This window comes from Stegostoma tigrinum, chromosome 10, assembly GCF_030684315.1.
Source record: "Stegostoma tigrinum isolate sSteTig4 chromosome 10, sSteTig4.hap1, whole genome shotgun sequence".
Lineage (NCBI taxonomy): Eukaryota > Metazoa > Chordata > Chondrichthyes > Orectolobiformes > Stegostomatidae > Stegostoma > Stegostoma tigrinum.
The window spans coordinates 49,429,993-49,455,395 of record NC_081363.1 but is presented as its reverse complement, the minus strand read 5'-3'; the positions used below and the strand labels follow the sequence as shown (position 1 = coordinate 49,455,395).

At 42.3% G+C, this 25,403-nt stretch overlaps 1 protein-coding gene across 1 annotated transcript in view; it reads right to left on the bottom strand.

Moving 5' to 3' along the window:
• naa30 (N-alpha-acetyltransferase 30, NatC catalytic subunit) overlaps positions 1-18,037 on the bottom strand; it is a 32,917-nt gene extending 14,880 nt beyond the window's left edge. Inside the window, exon 1 of the mRNA XM_048538428.1 lies at positions 16,879-18,037. Within this exon, the coding sequence (XP_048394385.1) occupies positions 16,879-17,667 (789 nt within the window). The 5' untranslated portion in view covers positions 17,668-18,037. The remainder of the gene's footprint in view (positions 1-16,878) is intronic.
• Between the last annotated feature and the right edge of the window lie 7,366 nt (positions 18,038-25,403).

Genomic DNA, 25,403 nt, shown 5'->3' with positions numbered 1-25,403 from the left:
ATGATGAGAGGATAAAATGAGAGGTAAGATGACAGTCAAGATGTTTAAATAAAATTAGACAGAAAAGGATTTAATACTTTTAGTAGAAGACATGAATGGTTCCCTTGGTAGTTGCTGTGAGGTAGCACAAAGACCGAATGTACTGATTAGACAAGCATACAGAAAAAAAGACTGGCTTTAGTAAGGATTTTAACTTTCACAGAAGTTGGATAAGCAGACTACTTCATGTCCAAAAGATCAGAAATTTCAAGATATTTGGATTTTTTCCTGCAAAAAATCATCCTGGAACCAAAAGGCAGTATAAGCCAGGTACAAAAGCATTGCGTCAGCTTTCATAAACAACTTAATAGCACATGGAACAGCTTTCTAAAAGCAATCATAATATAATAAGTTCCTATAGTGCTTGAGAGAGAAAAGCATGAAGCAGTTCATATGCTTGATTTGGGCAAGACTGACTTCGTTGAGATGATAGAGTCCATTCAAATTGAACTTGTAAACCTGCTGATGGTTAAAACCAGATCAGTAAAAGGTCTTTCAAAGAAATGATCCTGAACTAGATTATACCCTTTAAAAGGGCTAAAAGCTCACCTCACCAAATAAAAAACCTCAAGCAGTTAAGAGGTAAGGAACAACGTATAACTAAAAGAAAGCATAAATGCAGAAACTATTCTAAGTTTTGGCAACGGGGCCAGCTGTAAAGATGAAAAGGTTACAAAATAGTAAGGGTTACAAAAAGGGCATAGGAAAACAGACTTGCAAGGGGACATCAGAATCAAATAATTTTTGGAACTTTCTTTTGAAAATGGCAACTGACACCAAATCCATGCTTAATTATAAACCTGAGACTGACTGACTAAGGTTTACCAAAGATACTAAGGTATACGGAGCAAATCAAGGCACTTGGAATAAAGTCATAGATTTCAATGAATGGCAGAACTGGTCAGAGGGTTAAATAGCCCACTCTTGTTCCAATCTGCTATTAGGCAGGAACAGAACAGCCTCTAGCATGATGGGATAACTTCAAGTAGAAGATACTTCTTCACAAGACCGCAAACTCTTGCAATCACAAATGGTGTTTTGTTTATTTTTTATATTTATTTCTATCTTAATATGGAATACCTGTGATAATACCACCCTCAGTGTGAAACTGACAGATTACTTATTTTCAAAAACATTTTGAACAACTCCCAAAGATGTGATTGAAACAAACAGAAAATGTACAGTTCTGACAAAAAAAAATTGTTGGCAAAACTCAGCAGTTCTGGCAGCACCTGTGGTAAGAAAGAAAAGTTAGTGGTGAGTCCAGTGACTTCTGCATTTAGGAAACAAGGCCAATTTTACTTTCTGTATTCTAAGACTAGTTAAACCACCAACACAGAATATGCATTGCACCAGGATCTTTGCAGAATATTTGGATACAGAGGAGGGCATTTTGTCCATCAGATCAATTTATTTCTCTTCACAAGCCACTCAGTTGAATCCTGCTCCCCTTTTTATTTCCTTTCTTTTGACATTATCTTCCAAACTCATACACACTACTAGCCAAAAGGGCAAGGACAGCAATTACACAGGAACACCATCAGCAAGTTTTAGTTGAAGGCACATATATGATCTTGACTTGGATCGATATGACTTTCACTTAATCAAAACCCTAGAATTCCTTCTCTGACAGAGCTGTGAATATACCCACATGACATGAACTTCAGGGATTCAATTAGGCAACTCAACACGCCTTCTCTGGTGCATTTAGAGATATAACATATATAACTGACATAACAGGCCCACAGAGAATGCCATATCCCAAGCTCTGCACTCATCCCTGGAACATCTGGACAACAAAGACACCTACATCAGGCTCCTGCTCATCAACTATAGTTTTGCCTTTAACACTGTTATCCCCTCCAGACTGATCTCAAAACTGCATGACTTTGATCTCAGCTTCACCCTCCACAACCCGATCCTCAGCTTTGTGACCCACAGGCCATAATCAGTGTGGATAGGTAACTGCACCCATTCCACAACAACACTCAATACTGGAGCCTCCCATCGACGTGTCCTCAACCCCTGACTGTACTCCCTGTACATCTACAACTGTGTTGCTAAATTCTGAATGAACGCCATCTACACATTTGCTGATACCACCGTAGTGGGACTGATCTCTAACGACGAGTCAAAATACAGAAGGGAAAGAGGGGGCTTGGTGATGTGGTGCAATGAAAACAAACAATGTGTCTCTCAATGTCAGCAAAACTAAAGAACTGATCATCAGCTTCAGAAAGAAAGGAGGAGAACACGCTCTATCTACATCAATGAAACTGAGGTCGAGACAGTGAAGAGCATTAAATTCTTCAGAGTGATGATAACCGATGACCTGCTTTGGACTTCCCACATAAATGCGACAGTCAAGAAACCACAGGAACACCTCATCGTCCTCAGGTAGCTCAGGAAATTTGGCATTTCCACAAGGTCCCTCACCATCTAAAGCATACTGTCCGGGTGCATAATGGCCTGGTATGGCAACTGCTCTGCCCAGGAATCTAAGAAACTACAGAAGTGTTGTGCGCAACCGACATCACGCAAGCTAACCTTCCATCAATAGACTCTTATTTACACTGTTCAAGGCGGCCAATATTAAAGACCCATTGCACCCTGGTAACAATATCCTACAACCTCTTCCATCAGGCAGAAGATATAGAAACCTCAACACACGCATGAGCGGGTTTAGGAACAGCTTCTTTCCAGCCATTATCAGACTCTAGCCTCAAACAGTCTAACTTGCAAGTAACCTGTATGCCTTTAAGTCTTTTTGATCTGTACATAATTTGTCTGCTGTGATCTGCCTGTATCAATCATTAACAAAGCTTTTCACTGTATTTTGGTACATGTGACAGTCAGTCAGATGGGAAATGAATGATGACCTTGTCAATGATGCACGCATCTTATGAAAGAATTTGAAATATCTGTAATGCAGCATATTCCTCTTTCAAGCAACCGAAGACCTTACAATAATTTGCAAACTATACTTCAATAAAACTTAACGGCAAAGAATTCCACGTTCTAAATTCATTTCTTCCCCCCAGACCTATAATTCCAGATTATCTTCAATTCGTGCTCGTTATCATCCAGCGGAAACAACTTAACATCTTGAATCTTTGCAGTTTGTATGAGTAGCTCTATATTCTAACAACCACCTCTCATTCCTAGCAATATTCTGACAAGAAACCATTACATCATGTCCTGCACCTCTTAATATAAAATCTATAATTACACTCAACAACAAAAACAAAGTTGCTCAGCAGGTCTGGCAGCATCTGTGGAGGAGAAAACAGTTAACGTTTCGGGTCCGGTGACCCTTCCTCAGAACAGATGGTAGCTCGGAAAGTGTTGGTTTATGCAATGAAGATAGAGTAGGAGAAAAGAGTGTAAGGAGTAAATAAAAGGTAGGGATACAGTCCAAGCAAGAGCAAAACAGTTGGACATACAAAGTTTCAAAATCTCCCCTTCCCCCACCGCATCCCTAAACCAGCCCAGTTCGTCCCCTCCCCCCACTGCATCCCAAAACCAGTCCAACCTGCCTCCGCCTCCCTAACCTGTTCTTCCTCTCACCCATCCCTTCCTCCCACCCCAAGCCACACCTCCATCTACCTACTAACCTCATCCCACCTCCTTGACCTGTCCGTCTTCCCTGGACTGACCTATCCCCTCCCTACCTCCCCACCCATACTCTGTCCACCTATCTTCTTTTCTCTCCATCTTCGGTCCGCCTCCCCCTCTCTCCCTATTTATTCCAGTTCCCTCCCCCCATCCCCCTCTCTGATGAAGGGTCTAGGCCCGAAACGTCAGCTTTTGTGCTCCTGAGATGCTGCTTGGCCTGCTGTGTTCATCCAGCTCCACACTTTGTTATCTTGGACATACAAAGGATTTGATAATGCTCCAGCTGCGAAGTGAATAGCTGTTAATGGAGACTACTAGTGAATAACAACGGGCAGTGTGGAATGGCAGACTGAGAGATAACAAGGCCTGGCATGTGGGGTAGGGGGCTAGGACATGGGAGAGTTCAGGCCCTAAAGTTAGTGAACTTGATAATGAGTGCGGAGGGCTGCAGGGTTGTTACATTGCTTCATTATGGTCTCAGTCTTATACTTCCAGGTGTAATTTCTACTTCTAAAGGTAGAGAGAGTTCCACTATTAAGGCTATGTTTATTGTCCATCCCTAGTTGCTCCAAGGTGTTGTGGGCCATCACCTTGAACCACAATCAGTCCTTTTAGTAGTGATGCAGTCATGATAATGCCAGGCATAAAATTTTGACCCACTGATAAGCGAACCACCATGTTTGCATAATCCACAACAAAATGCATCTTTGAAAAGAACGCAATGGTACTGGTGCCTCTATAACATTGTTGTTCCTATCACTCTGGGCACTGGGTCACAAAGGTGGTGGTATTATCAACATAATATACGCAAGTTGCCACAATGAATGCAAAGTTTATACATAGTGCAGCAGATATATGCAATGGTAGAGGATATGACTGGGTTTTTCCATATGCAGATCAAAATCAATCATTCTGATCCATTAAGATCTTAAGATTCAAAATACACTAGTTCCCCAGGTTTATTACCTCATAAATAAGCCTCAGAATACTTAACCCAAGGTGTCACACTAGCATGTTTTCTTTGAATTTCAAAATGTGTTGCGCTTTCCAGAAATGAAGAGAGTTGACAATCCTTATTCAACTGGCGATGCAATTGCTTTTGATGGGAAGCATGTTGTTACAATCTAGAACATACTATCTGAAGCAGATTTGACAGTAACTTTCAAAGGGGACTAAATGTATAGAAAACGAGAAAGGAGAAATTTGAAGGACTGAGAGGAAAATGCAGAGGAGTACAGGTAATTTGACAGTTGTCTCTTTTAGGAAAAGATTTTACCACATCAGCTGAAGCCAATATAAATCAAGCTCTACAATTAAATACAGCAGTAAATTTGATTATTCTGCATTCATTATTTCCACTACATTGTTCACAGCACATAGCCTTTAACAAGGCCAAAATAATACTGAAATGAAACTCCAGGATGATGGATGAGGAGTGGAGGTCAAAGTCAAAAGTTAGCCAGAACACAGTATAAAATTTAAGCATGAAGCATTTCAATCTTTCATAAAAGTAAACAAAAGGCATTGTGAACAAAGCATAGATATTCACCACACAGAAGCTTATCCCTGCTCAATTAGAATGTATAGTTTGTTTAAAGAAAAGCTGAAAATAAAGTTGCAATTTTAGTGCCAATTCACTTTGCAGTTCTGCATTTTTACAATGGTGTGAAGTCTTAATAAGACTATCTAAATTTATAGTTCATGCATCAAGTTAAGAACATTCCAGTATTAAAAAAATTGAAAAATTCCTGGAGCAAAAATAGTAAAATATGACCTCTATATGCCTCCTTGAAAAATTGCAATCTGTGAATCAACACATCGGAAATTTGGCCTAAAACTGCCCGAAATGGAAGGAAAGCCTCTAGGAAGGATCAGCACACCTCGAGTCTCACCTCCAATGAAAAGATGAAGTCAAGCAAAACAGCAAAATAAATGCACAGGAACCCAGGCACCCCACGCTCCCATCTCCTCAACCACCATCTGGCCCATCTCTGACAAAGACTGTAGATTGGGCATCAGTCTCTTCAGTCAGAGAACTTATTTGTGTCTGACGGCATGGCGGCTCAATGCTTAGTACTATTGCCTCACAGCACCAGGGACCTGGGTTCGATTCCACCCTTGAGCAACTGTCCGTGTGGAATTTGCACTTTTCTCCCCGTGTCTGCATGGGTTTCCTCCCCAAGTCCAAAGATGTGCAAACTAGGCAAAATGGCTAAGCTACATTGCCCAGTGTTCAGGGAGGTGTAGATCAGGTGGGTTATAAGTGGGTGAGTCTGAGTAGGATGCTGTGAGGGTCGATGTGGATTTGTTGGCCGAAGGGCCTGTTTGCACACTAAGGATTCTATGATTCATTTTTAGTGTGGAAGCAAATCATTCTCAACCATGAGGGACTGCCTAAGGAGGGATGAAAAAGTTTCAAAGTTAGTGAGTCATTGACGTCGATACTAAGAATATGTATTTAAATTACAATCCACTATTTAATTTGTACAACAATTTGTATTTCTATTGAATCTTTAGTATTATAAAACATTACAAGGTGTTTCATAGGGCATCACAAAATGAAATTTGACATAGAACTATATTAAGGCAAAAAGCCAAAGCCTTGATCAAAGATATGACTTTTATAGAGTGTCTTCAAGGAGGAACACAAGGAAAAGTGAAGTAGAGGCTGAAGGGGAGAATTTCAAAGTTTAGAGCTCTAGCAGTTGAGGGGATGAACATCAATCACAGCACTTTTAAAATTAGGGATGCTCAAAAGGTCAGTTCAGAGGAACAAAGATAACACAGGAAGCTGTGGAACTCTGGGCGAATTCAAAAGTGAGGCTGTGCAACATTTTGAAATCAGAGATGAATGTTTTCAAAATGAGGTATTGATGGATTGGGAGCCAAAGAAGGTTAACAAGCAGAGGGATGAAAACTGAACCAGATTAAAACAGGCAGAGTGAGCCAAGACGAGCAGTGAGGCAGCATTTCCTTATTTTATGCTTGTCCATGTACTCTGGAACCAAGCTAATAGGTTAGATTTTTCTCAAGACTTAAAACAATTTACTAAAGCATTAAAACGAGTTGTTTCAAGTTTTGGATAACTATATCGGCTTCAGAGTAGCACAATGTTTTGGAAAGAGATGTGTTATTTTCTTTTAAGCAGACAATAGGATTTGTTAATGAAGTAGAACTAACGATCATACCATAAGGTCCTAAGATGTAGGAAAATCATTAGGCCATTCCACCTATGGAGTCTGCTCCGTCATTTGATCGTGGCTGATGTGTTACTCAAACAGATTCACCTACTTTCACCCCAAACCCTTCATCCCTTTACTAATCAAGAACACTCAATGACTTGGCCTACACAGCCCCCTACAATAAAGACTTACACATTTATCACCCTCTGGCTGAAGAAATTCTTCCTCACCTCAGTCTTTAAAATATCATCCTCTGAGGCTGTGCTTTGGGGTCCTAGTCTCCACGAATGGAAACATCTCCGCATCCACTCTATACAGGCCTTTCAGCATTCTCCAAGTTTAAATGGGATGCCCCCTCATCCTTCTACACTCCACTGAATACAGACCCAGAGTCCTCGACCACTCTTCATGACACCCTTCTGCAATCATTCTTGTGAAGTCCCTCTGGACCACCTCCTAAACCAGCACATCCTTTCTTGGATACGGGGCCCAGAACTGCTCACAAAATTCCAAACATTGTCTGACCAGGTCCCTACACAGCCTCAACAGTACATCTCTGCTGTTATATTCTAGTCCCCTTGAAATGAATGCTAACATTAGATTTGCCTTCCCAACTGTCAAATGAACCTGCACGTTAACCTTGAGAATCCTGAACTGGGACTCCCAAGTCCCTATGTGCTTCAGATTTCCAAAGTCTTGCCCCATTTTGAAAATATTCTATTTCTTCCTAACAAATGCATAACCTCACACCTGCCACTTCTCTGCTCACTCTACTAGCCTGTCCAAGTCCTTTTGCAGCCTCCCCATTTCCTCAACACTTCTTGTCCATCCACTTATCTTTGATTTGCAAAGTTAGTACCAATGCCCTTAGTTCCTTTATCAAGGTTGTTGATCCATAATGTGAACAGTTGTGGTCCTGACACTGGCTCCTGCAGAACTCTGCCAATCACTGGCTGCCATTTTGTAAAAGACCCCTTCACTTACAGTCGCTGCCTTCTGCCAGTCAGACAATCCTCCATCCACGCCAGTACCTTGCCCCAAACACCGTAGGTTCTTATCTTATTTAGCAGCCTCCTGTGTGGCACCTTCTCAAAGCCAATCTGGAAATTCAAAGGGATCACATCCACAGGACCCGAGCAATACTGTTGGTGTTAATAATCACTAAGCAATATGACTGCTCTTTTTGTTAGTTATGCCTTCATCTCCAATTTTCTTTCATGGCTCCTAGAACCTGAAGCATGCCAATGTAAAGCAAGAATATGTTTGCAACAGAGGAGAACAGAAAGAAAAATTGAAGCTATCAATGTTGGCCAATTTCCCATCTCAGAAAATAACTATACTAATGCACAAAGTGGGTGTTTGACAATGAGACATTGTGGGAGCAGGATGGAAAAGGAATATGAAAGCTGCGCCTAACCTGGGATTTAACTAACCTCATGTGCATTTTCCAGAAGAGCTCTATGCCACAAATAATGACTGTTTTGGGTATAGCATTGCTGAAAGTTATCAAACCATAGATCAAGCTTGAAGGTTACACAATTGCGTAGTGATTATATTAATTTAGAAACAAGTTCAAATCTTACCTTAGACAAGATGTGAAGGTGAATTAACTAAAACCCAATTTGTGACTAACACTAAAAATTAGCATGACAGAAGTTGAATTATCATCCAAAACTCAACAGGTTCATTAAACCTAACACATATGGCATGGTAGGTAAAAGCAATTCCAGTTCCAGACTACCTATTGAATTAAAAGATACGCATGAAGATGCTAATTGATCCATTTAAATATCACAATATGAATGAATAGAATTAGCAAAATAAGAAGGGAAAACAAGACTTTGGCAAGTACCAAAGTTTCAGTTATTTGCAAGTACTGACAAAACAGAAATTCGCTGAACTAACAAGCAATATGTATGATTAGTAGAATGTTACTGTAAATATATTAAGAGAATTCACGAGGACAATACCATCACAAAGACCACAGTAGTGCAAGGCAATCAGAAACCATCTTATTTTGGAGGGATGTGGCCACAAATTTGTTTCCAAATAAAACCTTTAATGCCATTTGATTGTGCAATCAGAACTGCTGACTTTTTTAAACAAGAGCATTTGAACGTGCAATGTCACTTTTGCTGAATCAAGAAACCAGGCACAACACTACCACATTTAGAAGTGTATTCTCAAACCTATTCAACAATGTTCAGAATTTAATCAGTTGGACTAAAAAGGTATACAAAATATAGATGCTAGACAACCAGCTCTTCATCTCAGAAATATAGTATTACATTTTTAGTCAAATGCATGAAAGCAATATTGCTAAGACTAAAACTAGTCACAAAGTAGATATTGAGAAGATGTTCTCACTAGTGCAGAAATCTTAAACTAAGGCACATAATTACAGAATAGAAGGACACTCTTAAAACTGTGAAGTGAAGGAACTTCTTTCAGAATTCTGGAATTCTAAACCCCAGAGAGCTGTTGAGGCTAGATCCCTGAAAATATTTCAAGAGAAGATAGACAGATTTTTGAAATAAAGAAGCCGAGGGTTAGGAAGAGCTGGCATAAAAGCAGAGTTGAGACTCATCAGGCAGATCAGTCAAGGGCGGCACGCTGGCTCAGTGGTTGGAACTGCAGCCTCACAGCGCCAGGGACCCAGGTTCAATTCCAGCCTCGGGCAGCTGCCTGTGCTGAGTTTGCACATTCTGCGCGGGTTTTCTCCGGGTGCTCCAGTTTCCTCCCACAGTCCAAAGGTGTGCAGGCTAGGTGGATTAGCCATGCTAAATTGCCCGTAGCGCTCAGGGGTGTGTGGGTTTTAGGGGGATGGTCTGGAGCGGGATGCTCCAAGAGGCGGTGTGGACTTGGTGGGCCGAAGGGCCTGTTTCCACACTGTAGGAATCTAATCTAATGGCAGGCAAGCTTGTGTAGATGAATATCCTATGCCTACTCTGTGTGTTCTTATTATATTTGATTCCTGCCACAAACTCTGTTCTCTCTCCAAGATAACTGTCTGAGGCTTAACATGACTCTTTGCAAAGCTGGAATAATTTCTGACTGCACAGAGAAATTTCCAATTGCTTACCAGCACTATAACTGAGGCTAAACATTTTCAACTCTGTACCATTGCTCAACTCAATCCTTGCATCAGCTGTTCTGTTGCTGAAACCCTCAGCATGACTTTGACTACTCCAATGCAGTCATGGACACGTATCATGTTCACCACTTATTATCATGGCTGTCCAAACCACTGTGTCCTAATTTATAACGAGTTCTGCTTAGTCATCACTGTACTTGCTGATCAACACTGGGCCCCAGCTACGCAACACCTTGATTTTAAAATTCCTGTTTCCAATTTGATGCATGGTACCACCGCTCCCTTTCCGATAACCACCTCCAGCTCAACAAACCTCAGTAATATTTGCATTCTACTACTTCTATCTTCAAGAATCCTTGATTTTCATCACTCTACCACTGGCAGCCATACTTCAGTTGTTACAATCCTAAAGCCCTAAAATTACTTCTAAAATTTCTCCACCTCATTTTTGGCCTTTAAGACACACCTTAAAACACACTTTGACCAAACCTTTCATCTACCCCAAGATCGGCCCAAGTGATTCAGTGCTGAATTCTGCCCTTATGACCATGGGAATTATTAACTAATTAAAAAGAAGCTTAAAAATATATTCAAATGCAAAACTTTCATGCTGGAAACACCCATATGTCTATCAGCACCTGTGGGAACAAAATGTCAATGTTTCAGGCCTAGCCTTTCATCAGAACCAGGAAATTGGAAATGTAATAATAGCTCTTATGAAGGTATAACAGGGGAAAAAAAAAAAGTGGAATAAAAAAAGGAAAAGATCCAGCATAAAGAACAAGGCAGGGCATTAAATGTCAAAATTGAAAGGGAGGTGGTCAAAGTATTTGGAGAAGGAAAATTGAGAAGCACTGCTCTGATCAGCACCAGGATCACTTCAGTAAACCCTGTGGACACAGTCAACTGAACTGCCTTCCCAGTCTTCCCTACTGTCATAACACCCACTTTATTGGGTCTGCCTCTGTCTATACATGGGTAGTGGGAGAGTTTAAAAGTGGGCTGGAGTTTTAAATAGTAGTTATACATCAACAGTTCATAACTGTTTCAAATGACAAGAATTACTATTTAAGTACAGAAACTAGGACTATCTTTCTGCCACAATGGGTCTGAAAGACAGGTAAATTGGGGAATTCTTTTTCAAATCTTTATCCCGATTAACTCCAGAAAAAGCACAGCTTGATTTCCAGCATGTTACCCTAATGAGGAACAACACAAGCCAGAGTTTTGTGCTCTCCCTCTCTGCTTCTGTTGCATCTTCACACCAAAGTTTGTCAATTTCTAGCAGCTTTGTATTTTGTGGGATGAGATACTTCAACATGATCTGGTTTGTGGCAATCCCTCTGACTAATACCAATTTGATCTTTTTCCAATAATCAGGAGCGTCCTGAAGACGCTTTCTCTGCTCTCCTTGAGATCAGATGTCAATCTTAAGTTGTAAAAAGACAACTAGCTTTGGAAGCCAACTACTTATTAGATCACTGGTCTGGACGCTGTGTGAGCTGATCTTGCATGACCACAACAATGATGGTAGAGGAATTAATTCTGCTAAAGATGCTGAAGTTTGTTCATCTGTCTGCCACTTTGACTATCGTGCGGAGATGTCACTGGCAGAGATTTCCCAGCAGCCACAAGTGCTTTTGGTAGGTGCTTTTCTGCCATTTGGAAGAGTGATGACACCTGTATTTGTCCTGTTACGAATTGAAAAACCCCATTTTTCAATTTTTATTAGGTTGTACTGTAAAAGCTGTTTCTTTCCTGTCTCTCTTCTTTGACAGTGACTTTTTCAAATAGGTAGCAGCTGTGATAATAGAAGTATTCAACAACTTCAAAGACTTCCCCATCAATAGTAATAACTTAAGATTAAGCATTTGCCAAGCTGAGGAAGGAGTAGCCTGATCTTGCTATTGTTATGAGCGATCAACCTTTTCCTATGATGTGTTGAAGATGGTCTAAATGTTTTATGAACGTATGATTAGAAGCAAGAGTGGGTCACTCAGTCCTTGATTCTGCATTGCCAATCAATAAGATAGTCTGTTGATCTGTTTACTTAATATTGCCACTAATCCATGGTGACATTTTGCCCAATGGCATATCAAGAATCTATCCCGGCCTCAAAAATATTCAGAAGTCTGCTTTCACTGCCTTTTGGAGGAAGACAGCTCCAAAGACTCGCGACTCTGGGAAAAGATTTCTACTCAACTGTCTTAAGTAAGTAATTCCCTAGTTCTAGTTTTTCCCAAAAAGAGAAAAAAATCTTCACCGGAGGCTCACTGATGATGTTACCTAGAATGGTGACGAAACGTCTGAAAACTAACCGTCCAGCTCAGTGAGAAAACTCACATCCAGAGAGAAAAAATCTTTCCACATCTAGCCTTTTCCAAAATCCAGTGGCTTAAGCTTGTTAGAACAGAGCTCTCCTAATGATGTGAAGACCAACAATTGCAGGTATTAGTCAGTTAAATCTTCTTTGAACCACTTCCAAAGCACTTACGCTCTTCCTTAAAATAAAAGAGACCCACCCTACACAATATTCGAGGTAACAATCCAGATGTCGTCTCACCAATGCCCTAAGCAACTGAAGCATACCTTCCAACTTTTATAATCTATTCCTCTCTCAATTACCAATGACATTCTACTAACTTTCCCAATTACAGCCGCACCTGCGTATTAACCTTTCACGATTCATGCACTAGGTTACCCTGATAAAAATAATTCTCAGGACCCTCCAATGTTTCACCATTAAGAGAACCATGCTCTATTATTTTTTCTGCCCAAACGGAAAATTTCACATTTTCCCACTTATACTCTGTGTGCCAGATCTTTGCATACAAGCTTTATCTATATGCCTTATCTTCCTACCTTTGTGTATTCAGCAAATTTACCAACTGGACCTTTTCCCTTTCATCCAAATTGATTATGTAAATTTGCAAAGGATGAGACCCTAGCACTGATCCCTACGGCACACCATAAATATCTTGCCCACTCTTCCCTGTTACCTAACATTCTACCCATATCAATCTTTTATGCCCTACAAATTGAGCTCTTATTATCTGTAATAACCTTTGATTTGGCATCTTATCACATGCTTTCTAGAAAACAAACTGTAATATATCCATGAGAGATAATGGGAACTGCAGATGCTGGAGATTCCAAGATAATAAAATGTGAGGCTGGATGAACACAGCAGGCCAAGCAGCATCTCAGGAGCACAAAAGCTGACGTTTCGGGCCTAGACCCTTCATCAGAGAGGGGGATGGGGGGAGGGAACTGGAATAAATAGGGAGAGAGGGGGAGGCGGACCGAAGATGGAGAGTAAAGAAGATAGGTGGAGAGGGTGTAGGTGGGGAGGTAGGGAGGGGATAGGTCAGTCCAGGGAAGACGGACAGGTCAAGGAGGTGGGATGAGGTTAGTAGGTAGCTGGGGGTGCGGCTTGGGGTGGGAGGAAGGGATGGGTGAGAGGAAGAACCGGTTAGGGAGGCAGAGACAGGTTGGACTGGTTTTGGGATGCAGTGGGTGGGGGGGAAGAGCTGGGCTGGTTGTGTGGTGCAGTGGGGGGAGGGGATGAACTGGGCTGGTTGAGGGATGCAGTGGGGGAAGGGGAGATTTTGAGTCACTCTCTCCGTGACTCCCTTGTTCGCTCCACACTGCCCTCCAACCCCACCACACCCGGCACCTTCCCCTGCAACCGCAGGAAATGCTACACTTGTCCCCACACCTCCTCCCTCACCCCCATCCCAGGCCCCAAGATGACATTCCACATTAAGCAGAGGTTCACCTGCACATCTGCCAATGTGGTATACTGCATCCACTGTACCCGGTGCGGCTTTCTCTACATTGGGGAAACCAAGCGGAGGCTTGGGGACCGCTTTGCAGAACACCTCCGCTCAGTTCGCAACAAACAACTGCACCTCCCAGTCGCAAACCATTTCCACTCCCCCTCCCATTCTCTTGATGACATGTCCATCATGGGCCTCCTGCACTGCCACAATGATGCCACCCGAAGGTTGCAGGAACAGCAACTCATATTCCGCCTGGGAACCCTGCAGCCATATGGTATCAATGTGGACTTCACCAGTTTCAAAATCTCCCCTTCCCCCACTGCATCCCTCAACCAGCCCAGTTCATCCCCTCCCCCCACTGCACCACACAACCAGCCCAGCTCTTCCCCCCCACCCACTGCATCCCAAAACCAGTCCAACCTGTCTCTGCCTCCCTAACCGGTTCTTCCTCTCACCCATCCCTTCCTCCCACCCCAAGCCGCACCCCCAGCTACCTACTAACCTCATCCCACCTCCTTGACCTGTCCGTCTTCCCTGGACTGACCTATCCCCTCCCTACCTCCCCACCTACACTCTCTCCACCTATCTTCTTTACTCTCCATCTTCGGTCCGCCTCCCCCTCTCTCCCTATTTATTCCAGTTCCCTCCCCCCATCCCCCTCTCTGATGAAGGGTCTAGGCCCGAAACGTCAGCTTTTGTGCTCCTGAGATGCTGCTTGGCCTGCTGTGTTCATCCAGCCTCACATTTTATTATCTTGTAATATATCCATGTCACCTTTAGCGACACCACACTTCTTTAAAGGAACTCCTGTAGGTTGGATAATCATGATTTCTCTTTGACAAAACCATGTTGATTCCACCTGATTACCTTGAACCTATGTGCCCCATAAATAATATCTTTAACAACAGCTGTCATGGGGAAGACGTTAGAAAATGCAAAGCTAACTGGCATTGCTACGTGGGCCACAATTGTGTAGCCATCAGTATAGTCTAAACCATGGATATGTTGGGGTTATAATATGGCGGTTACCAAAGGCTCTTAGCCTGGAGAGATTGAAAAATCTTCCTGGACAGTCTAAACCTAACCATTGCCTGTTGTAGAAGCTAATCGTGAATGAATCCCTGACTAAGCTGAATTAGGTAGCGAAGAGACTTGGCACATTGTCTTGATTGACTCTTGTCTGGATATAAAAGGACACTTACTAATCCATTGGGAAGAATGGATACTGTCATATTGTCATAGACGAATCACAAAAGGCAATGAACTTGTTGAACAACAAAGTCAGTGGAGGACTTTCCAAATAGCTTCATGATTCATGGCGAAGGTCTGTGACAGATCAATAAAGCTTACATAAACCTCTGAATTTGTTGCCCACAAATTTTTAGGATTTACTGAGTGCCAAAGATAGCGTTTTGAGATTACCTTTGAAGGTTGAAAACTGCCTTGAATCTCTGGAAAAATGTTACTGACATAAATCTGATGGTTCAGGATGATTCATGTGACAACTTTCAATTCAGTATATTGAAAATATGTAAACAGGTGTTTGTTGTTCACATTACAATTTCATCTGTGCTGGGGAGACCAAACATTTTTTGAGCAACTACTTTGCGAAATTCTTTACTTCAAGCAAGCATAATTGAGTTTTTAATAGCATATCATTTTAATTCTCCACTTTGCCCTCATGCTTACAGTGCTGCCTTTGGCCTACTAGTGTTCCAGCGAAACTCTGAGCAAGATGATCAGCATCTCTTTCAATCAGGCACCGTAAGCCTTCTGGGTTCAATTCTGGGGTTTGAAAATTTTCAGAGGATGATCTCTTAGAAAATACAAGGGGAATTGTTTGGGTAAGTTTCTAATATCTCCCTGATATTCTCAAGCAACTCACGGCATAACTTGAGTGTGACAGAATCCTGCAAAGAAACAGCAGCTACTGGCAGTGAGATCTGAGGTTCAACACACAGCAACACGTGAGGGCTCTCACTTAGATCAAAAATGCTGAATTCATGTGGAACTCGAAACAGATTGAAAGAATGGGCTCACTTGGCACAACAGGAAAAATGAGAAATGTAGCTCACTGCGAAAGAAAGTCTTGAGTTTAACAGTTCCCAGGCTGAGAAAGAATTAGAAGTAAACTTTCAGGAGCTAAAAAAAAAAATCACTGGACTGGTTCTGGAAGAACTGAATATATACACCTACAAAAGTGTATACTTACAAAAAGATATCTGTAAACAGTGTTTTGGGTTGTGCTAAAGAAAAACAGGGAATGCTCTGTTTTGTGGCATAGAAGATCACTTTTCTACAAAGATTTATCAACATTGTCAATAATCTTTACTTAAGTAATGGTCTTAAATATGAAAACTTATGTCATTATTTATGTTATTAACTGCAAGTTTCTATTTGCTTTTAAGAGTTATCAAACTCTCAAGAAAATCATAATGCCATGCTAAAAAGAAACAAGTATGGTTAAGTAGCGAGGTGCCACATTTTCGGCTTGCAATTTAAAAAAACTCAAAGAAAGTCTCCATGCTGTAGTCACCAATGAAGTCTAATAAGATTATAAATATTTTGCACCGAATAAAAACAAACATTCAAATCATCTCCACTGTTCACAGTGGTGTTTCAGGTAAAAGCAGAAAGGCCGAGAGGTGAAACAATTTCTACGTTATGAGTTTCATCTATAGTAGCTACAGCAATTCAAGTCATCCTAAGACGATGTGGCATTAACAACAGTGCTACTTAAATAAAGTCTGTCAGTATAGCAAATTTAAGTTTAATAATATACCACAATTTCAATGGATTTTAGAACAAGCCTTTGAACTCTCCATCTAGTCTTTCACATGAATCAGAACTGCAAAGTCAAGGTTATTTGTCACATTGAGGACTATAAATAGCATGGCAAATTCATTCTTTTGCAACGCAAGTTCTCAAAGCCTAGATGCTTACAAAAATAAAACTACTCATTAACATGACGACTATTGATAGCAACTGAAAGTGTGGGAATCAGCATGCAAAATGCCAAAGTGACCTTTCCTTGGCAACTCATTTTCAGTGCTTACAAAAAATAAGGTCTTACATTCGGGACATTTCACAGGCTTTTCTATTAAGCGCATTATTCTCGATATACATACGTATACTACATAGTCCCCTACCAACATACCACACTTACCAGAAAACAAAGCTGCGGCCAGTTGTGAATAAAATATCTATATGTATATATGGAATAAGGTTCAGACAAATCTTTCGTGATCAATCTCATTATATCTGGCATTTGCAACTCTGACTCATAGCCAACATATCGTATCCTGTCGTTCGAGTCGGGCTCTTGTTGCGGGTGCAAACTACAAGCAGCTATCGAGGCGGCCAGGCGGTATTGCTCATCGTCATCTGGGCCGATACCAATCCGGTCGAGTCCATCTCTGGGGTTGAGTGTGTCAGGGCCGGCCGCCTCGGCAGTCCTTTGGCTCGCATGATTCACATTGGGACTCTCACAATATTTGCCGTCGGCTTTCCTCCTGCCTCCTTCGGAGAGTGACAGTCCAGACTGAAACTCGACGGCAGTGGCGGCCTCAGCGCAGGATAGGCGGCCTTTGCACTCCGCCTTGTAGTGGAGCTCAGGGTTTATAACACAGCCGTTGAGCAGCCGCTGCTGCTGTTGGTGGTGGTGGTGGTGGTGGTGGTGATGATGGTGGTGAAGGTGCAGGACGCCCTTCTTGGCTCGGTTAGGCTCCGGGCAGTTTCCGACACTGTTCGCCGAATGTGGTCCGCCTTCCCCGCCGCGTTCCTGGCCAGCCCCGTCCACAGCAGTCGCTTCCTCCTCCTCCTGCTCGCCGCCCCCTCCTGGCTGCTGCCCCGGGACCTTGCCGTACGCTCCCGAGTGGTTGAGAGTAGCGGAGAGGGGCGAGATGTCACTGGGGGCTGGGGACAGCACGCTAGGCCCGGGCGGTACATCAGACATCCTAAAGAGCGGAGAAACGCAGGGTCGGCATGAGGGCCAAAAGCAGCGGGGGGAGAGAGAGAGTGATCTAACCGGGAGAACGGGGCGGGAGGGGGGGGGGGGTAACCAGGAGGGGACTCACCGCCCGCCCTCAGCACTCACACATCCTACAGCCGGCCGGACCACACCAGGCCAGGCTGCACAGGACCGGGACCTGTCAAGCAGGGCCCGACATCCACACAGTCAGGCAGGGTGGGAGCAGGGGAGGGGGAGAGAAATCAACTCGTTGCCGAAGTGAGGAAGCCGGCCACTGCCTGCTCCCTCATACAGCCAGCCACTCGAGGCCGTTTCCACTCTCAACCTAGGCACTGCCGTAAAGTGAGGCTGCCGCGCGGCCCCGCCGCCCCATCTACGTCATAAATGCGGCTTCCCGTCTCGCCCTGAAAGTTGTTTTTACGACGTTGACCTTTAACCGACGCCGATTGTGCGTCGGGAAGGAGGATTTGACGTGAGGTTTTGGCGAATGGCCCTTGTGTTCTTGGGGAGAAGATAGGAGTTTGTGTAGTTCTGAGTAAATATCATTGAGCTAAATGCAGCCGTAATCTTTCCCTCCCTGATGAGTGATTATGTTTCTGTTTCTGTTTCTAGTGTGAGTTTGGCCTCTGGAAACTGTTTAAATCATTCCCTAGCTGCAAGTGCCATTTTGTGTCCACTGAGCCTTTGCTTTCTTCATATTGCAGTTTGTGAGTTAAGCTATTGTGTCTTCTGTCAGCCTCAAATCCAAAATTAGAATTTATTTGATTTTAGTGAAACACGTGTTTTATTATTTGCGATAACAAGGTGTAGAGCTGGATGAACACAGCACTCCAAGCAGCTTCAGAGGAGCAGGAAGGCTGACGTTTCGGGTCGAGACCCTTCTTCATTCTGCTCTCTTTTAAAATGTCATCCTTAAGTGTATATTTTCACAGCTATTGTAGCTGAAGCTGGGTAACTGTCAAATATACAAGGGACTGGCCTAAAATGCTCCCGAACGAATCCTTTTCCAAACACGCTAATACAACTTGCACATCGGATTTCATCGGCAGTTCTTACTATCTCTCAGTATAAACCCCAGGTGTTTTTGTCGCATCCTCAATTGGTGTTGAAAGTATCAGCCCAATTGTGTGAAACAGTGATAGGTGCTGGATATGCGGATGCGGGCTGACCACTGTGACCTGACAAAAAGTGGTTTTGACACCGATTCACCGGAATCAAAACATTCGCTGTTGCTGAAACATGTGGGACGCAAGCTTGCAGGATTTCATTCAAAGGCGCCCTCTCTACTAAACATTCATAATAAGTGTGTTAAGTGCTTAATTAAAACACTGGAAGGATGAATTTCAGTGGATTATGCTCATATCCCACTGGGTAACATCGTTGCCTAATTAAAATCTAAAATCTATATCCAGTAAAGTTTAAATGAGTGCAGATTTAAGGATGCCATTTCACAGTGAAACACCTTTCCACAATGCACTTATTTATAGGAAACAGTAAGAAAATGTTGTGCGTATATATACACCACAGGCCAGAGATAGAGATGGTTCTGGGCCTGAGGTGTTATATTGTTTTGGCATTTGTGGAGAAAACAATGAAGTTCAAATGGGATACATTTTTTTCAGGGCTGAAAAATTTGATTTAGCAAACACACTAATTAGGAGAAGGCCATTCAACCTCTCAAGCCTGCTCTACCATTCAAATATCTTTCAAGGAGAAATAACCCTAATGGAGACTACTTGGTTACGGGCAGAGTATTGCTGTCTTTCATCTGCTTTTGTTATTCCACAATTGATTTTTCAGAGATTTCTGAAGTTTTTTTTAGATGATAAGAATACATTTAACAGGAAATGCATAATTCCCCTGTTAGCTGCAATCCTCAAGAATAAACAACACACCCTGAGGGAATAATTTGCTTTATAAAAATGTAGGTCAACAAGTATGGCATCAAATGTGTTTTGCAAAGTAAGCACAGTCTATGTGTTTATACTTTCTTAGTAACTGGTTGCAAGCTTTCTGTGGCCACTGTCTCAGGTTCAACTGTACTGTGTTTATGTTGTTTCAAATTTGCTCGAACTGAGCTGCTGACCCCATATGAAGAGAGTTAAGAATGGCTCAGCATTTCAATTCTGGTATATTGAAGCAGCTCAACTATCTAAACTTGCTTATCTTAGGCAAAAAAAATGATAATGAAAATCATGAAATTATTTAAAATGATGAATAATAATTTTTGAAGTGACATTCTTATTTTTCAGTTGTTCCATTTATTGTTACTTTGGCCCATTCTCAAACTATCCAATGATGTATTGTTTTGGTGTTCAGTAATTTCTGCTCAGTTTATTGTGCCTCAACTGCCAGAGCTCAATCCCACTCCAATGCTAACCTTGTTATTTGCCGGCGGACTAATAATTTGCTTTTCAGAAATACCTTTGGTGCCTTAGAGCCATGGGCTTCTGACCAGCTATCAGTGCTCATGTACTGCTCTGCTACCTACAATTTTGCCAGCTCTTGAACCGTCTATTTTGTGCCCTACTCCATGACGCTCTGTTTCAGGAGTTTCATCTATTAAGTAGTCCTGTTTCCCTCTTATGTCCTATTTGCTGTGTAGTTCACGCTGTCTCTCTGTTCTTCCATGAGTGCTTGTATCTGTTTTAGCCCCAATTCTGTATTCTCTATTCTTGTGCCCATTGCAGTCATTCTGTTAGTCTGCAGTGTGTTACTCTTCCTTTCAACTTTAACTCTTCTTGCAGTAAAATTTCTTCTCTTTCTCCTTATGTCCTGATGTCTCTTTGCTATTTAATATCTGTTCCTTTATCTAACTTTGCTTCTATCCATTTATATTCCTTTTGGACAGCAGCACTGTACTTGGTCACGCTACTTCTATAAACTCTTCCACTTCATGTTACTGTGAACCCAGCTGATGTTACTACTGCACAAGTCAGAACCAAGACTGAAATTTGGCTTGAAAGATCATATTTTGGTTTAACCAAGATGTTCTGTCATGGAAGCACAAGCATGCAACCCTGCACGTTTGGTTTTAACAATAAAATAGGAGTATTTATGCAAAGAAATGAAGATAGTATAAATCAGTCTCTCACTGAAGAGAAATCCCTTCTATGGCACATCCGTAGGGCTTAAGAAAATTGTGGATTCAATTCCCTGTCCTCAGAATCTGATAGCTTTTTAGTTGACTCTTCATAAAACTTAGCTTAGACTTTCTGATAACCTCTTCAGGATTTTAAATTAATGTTTCTGGTCTGAAACCTAAAAGATAAACTCTTCACATTCAGATAGTTTAGAACTATTAAGAAATAAGCTATTTTTCTTTATCAGGAGAAACGGCCTTATACGTCCAACTTCAGCCAAAACTTCTCCAAACCTTGAATTGAAACTAAAAAGCTTTTCCAAGGAAAGAACATCCAGTTTCTAGAATCTTCTAACTGAAGTTTAATGCACTGCACAATTTATTCTGTGCTCGTATAATTCTCCCAATGGAACCAAGTCCCCACTAGCTTCCAAGTGCTCTGTCTCTAATACTGATCATTGTGGCTGCAGAAATATTTAAATGTTAATCATTATAGGTCTTCACACACACAAATCTTACTCAAAATTTAGATTAATTGGTATAAGGGTAGATCAAATGAAGAAAATGGGATCTGTACCATTAGGGATCTACAACTGAACTGTACAGGAACTGTTGTATTTGGGAAGTTATGAATTGAGGAAAAAGGGAAGGCAACAAAGGAAGGAATTGATGTGGGAAATGATAAACAAACAATGACAGGAAAGGACAGAGTGCAGATCCAAGAGCAGATTGTCGGCTAAGACTGAAGATAATAACAGGACAAGACTTAAAACACTGTATTTCAATGCATGTATCATTCACAATAAAACAGATGAACTAGTACAAACTGAGACGTGTACAATCCAGCAGTCATAATTGAGATGTGGCTGCAGGATGACCTGGAGTGGGACCTCAATATTGAAGGCTGTATGACATTTAGGAAGGTCAGGAAGTTAGGAAATAACTTGAAAAAGATGATATTAACACAAAAGAGAGGGATGACTTAAGCTCAGGAAATTAGTATATAGAAGCAATCCGGATAGAGATGAAGTGATAATGGGAACGGCAGATGCTGGAAAATCCAAGATAATGAAGTGTGAAGCGGGATGAACACAGCAGGCCAAGCAGCATCTCAGGAGCACAAAAGCTGACGTTTCGGGCCTAGAACCTTCGTCAGAGAGGGGGATGAGGTGAGGGTTCTGGAATAAATAGGGAGAGAGGGGGAGGCGGACCGAAGATGGAGAGAAAAGAAGATAGGTGGAGAGGAGAGTATAGGTGGGGAGGTGGGGAGGGGATAGGTCAGTCCAGGGAAGACGGACAGGTCAAGGAGGTGGGATGAGGTTAGGTAGGAAATGGAGGTGCGACTTGGGGTGGGAGGAAGGGATGGGTGAGAGGAAGAACAGGTTAGGGAGGCAGAGACAGGCTGGGCTGGTTTTGGGATGCAGTGGGGGAGGGGAAGAACTGGGCTGGTTGTGTGGTGCAGTGGGGGGAGGGGACGAAATGGTATCAATGTGGACTTCACCAGCTTCAAACTCTCCCCTTCCCCCACCGCAATCTTTAGACGACGTCCATCCTGGGCCTCCTGCAGTGCCATAATGATGACACCCGAAGGTTGCAGGAACAGCAACTCATATTCCGCTTGGGACCCCTGCAGCCTAATGGTATCAATGTGGACTTCACCAGCTTCAAAATCTCCCCATCCCCCACCGCATCCCAAAACCAGCCCAGTTCGTCCCCTGATAGTTAGATATTGATAGTTAGTTTTACTTACTCAAAACTCATTCGGACCCTTTAGCTTGGAAAATAGCTAATATACCCCTCCTTTATTAAATAAGGGAGGGAGCCAGAAAGAGTGGTGGGGCAGGCTGAAAGGCCAAAGTGGTTTTCTTTTGTGCTTGGTTCGTGTGTAAATTAGACATCTTATATCATAATTTTATCTACCACTATCCCAGATAGCATACACTGAGTGGTCTATCAGAGTCTCCTGCTTGAGTATTGATTTGGATTTTATCCTGGATGCAGTGGAGTTTCACGGCTGCTTGGTATATACCTTTCATGACATGCTGAATCTGATCCTGTAGACCTACCTTTTAACTTGGCACTTCATAGCCTGCCTCCTGCCCTTTGCATCTTTGATCCTTCTCTGTTTTCTCGGAAGCAGTTCTTTGACTTCTGAAAAGTTAGATCGATGAAAACTAGACGGATTCATTTGCACTATTTCAATGCGATTTTCGTTCGAAATGGTAAAAATCATTTTTCTACCGAGAGCTTCTCCTGAGATTTTCTCGAGGGCTAAATTTTCTCCTCATGCTTTACTTCTGCATTGAGTCCCCGTATAGCAAGCACAAGAGAGAATCAACCTCAGATTGAAACAACTCCTTGCAGATTCCGACTATTCAGGTGCGAGGGCAACCTTTATTCTGAAAAGGGGCTAAAGGACTCGAAAACATAACCTCTGCTCTCTCTCTACAGATGCTGCCAATTCTGCTGTGTTTCTCCAGCAATTTGTATGTTTTTTTTATTTTTCTTTGATTGGTCGTCCCCGTGATTGAAGTTTCCCAGGTGATTTTTGGGACCGAATTCACCCTCCGACCCCAGGTATTTTGATCGTTGTCCGCCGCTATTATGATGGTTGTACTTAGAAGTGTTGCCCGAAGGAGTAGCATTGTGGCGTGCAGACCTTTTTTGGTCTGTCTGAATCATTCTTTGTGCCCTGCTGTTATTGTTTCGGACAAGGCAATAGAAGTCGTAATGTGATCTATTCTCCACTTCTTACACATGGACCTAAATGATTTAGCAGTAAATCGAAGAGTCCCTTATCCTGAATTATCTCCTTTGGCGATCTAAATGAGCACCAAAGATAATGGGAATAGCAGACGCTGGAGAATCCGAGATAACAAAGTGTGGAGCCTGCTGTGTTCATCCAGCTCCACACTTGGTTAAATGAGCACCAAACCGCGTTTAGTTCGTGTGCCACGACTGTGCTTGACGGATTATGAAAATAAGAGGCGGTAAAATCAGAAACAAAAATAAATCATTTCCATGAACATGGGAGAGGTATGAAACAATCTTGGCTCAGTGTAAGACCGGAACTTTGTGCGGTAAAAATAGTTTCTTGTGCTGACTTGGCATATTTTCCTGATACGCCTCTCACTGTGTAATTGTGACTTCATGACTTTTGATTCTGATCTGCCTTGCGAGATTTGGCAGATTCCATTGATCGTTTCTCTTAGCCCCCTCCCCCGGCACCATCTCTGTGTATTGTGTTCGTTCCATCACCATCCTGCTGCCCTTTCCCGTCTCAGTCATCAGCATAAATAGCGCGCTTTCCCAACCATTTCTCACCTACCATTACGAAGGGTCACTGGACTCAAAACAAAACCTCCAGTTTTCTCTCTGTGCACGCTGTCACACTTGCTGGGTTTCTCCAACAACTTTATGTTTTTGTTTCAGATTTTCAGCATCCGCAGTTCTTTGATATTACTTCAGCCACATAAATACTGTGGCGATAAGAGCAGTTCAGCGGCTAAGAATTATGTGCAAGTCATTCACCAGATGTCTCCCTCAGGCTTAGGTACTCTCTGCAAGGCACAAATCAGGAATAAGATGAAGCTGGAGGAACGCAGCATCAGAACAACAGGAAAGCTGACGTTTCAGGTCTGGACCTTTCTTCAGCAAGATGGAGTACTCTCCAACTCTCTCCAACTTTTAGATCAGGTACAATGACAACACTGGAGTTGGTGGTTACAAATCAAATGATGAAATTGCTCATTTTTAGTTTCTCCCCATTGCCTCCATACATTCTCATTCTTGAGCATCTGAAATGAAAACAAAAAACAAATAAGGATTGGGTTGCGGTCTTAGGAGAGTAGAAACTAAGAAGTGTGTACTTACACGAGGATGACAGAAGTAAAGTCAGGATTGTTGCCAATGAAGGCCAGTATCATCTCCTCAATGGGGGAAAAATTAAGTAGTGTCCTTCATCCAGCTGTTAATTTCTATTGTTGCCCCATGATCTCCAATTTCTGCTGCAACAATTATAGAATTCCTACAATGTGCAAACAGGCTATTCGGCCTGTAGAGTTAACACGGACCCCACCCCCTTACCTTGTCCCTGCATATTCCAAGGCTAATCCACATAACCTACAAATCCCTGGACACTTTGGGTGAATTAACGTGGCCAATCCAACAAATTTGCACGTTCTTGGACTGTGGGAGGAAATTCGAGCACCCTGAAGAAACCCACACAGACATGGAGAGATTGTAAACTCCACACAGTCACCTGAGAGTAGAATGAAACTGGGACCCCTGGTACTATGAGGCAGCAGTGCTAACTGCTGAACTGCTCCAACAAAGAAGGAAATGTGCCAGTTATGTTTAATAGATTTGACTGCTGCTGTGGCTGGCTAGCTAGCTGCCAGTCTGTAAATTAATTGAGTTATAGGTGGGTAAGTACCTAATGGAACATTTTGTAAAACTTATTTGTTTCCTTAATCAACCCGTTCAGAGATGTTATTACACACCTCTGGAGTAGGTGGGACTTGAACCCAGATCTCTTGGTCTAGGGATCCTACCACTGAGCCACAAGAGGGCTCCAAATGGGTTCTTTAAAGCCTGGTCACAGATATGTCCAGGTGTCACTGCAATAACAGCCCAGTTC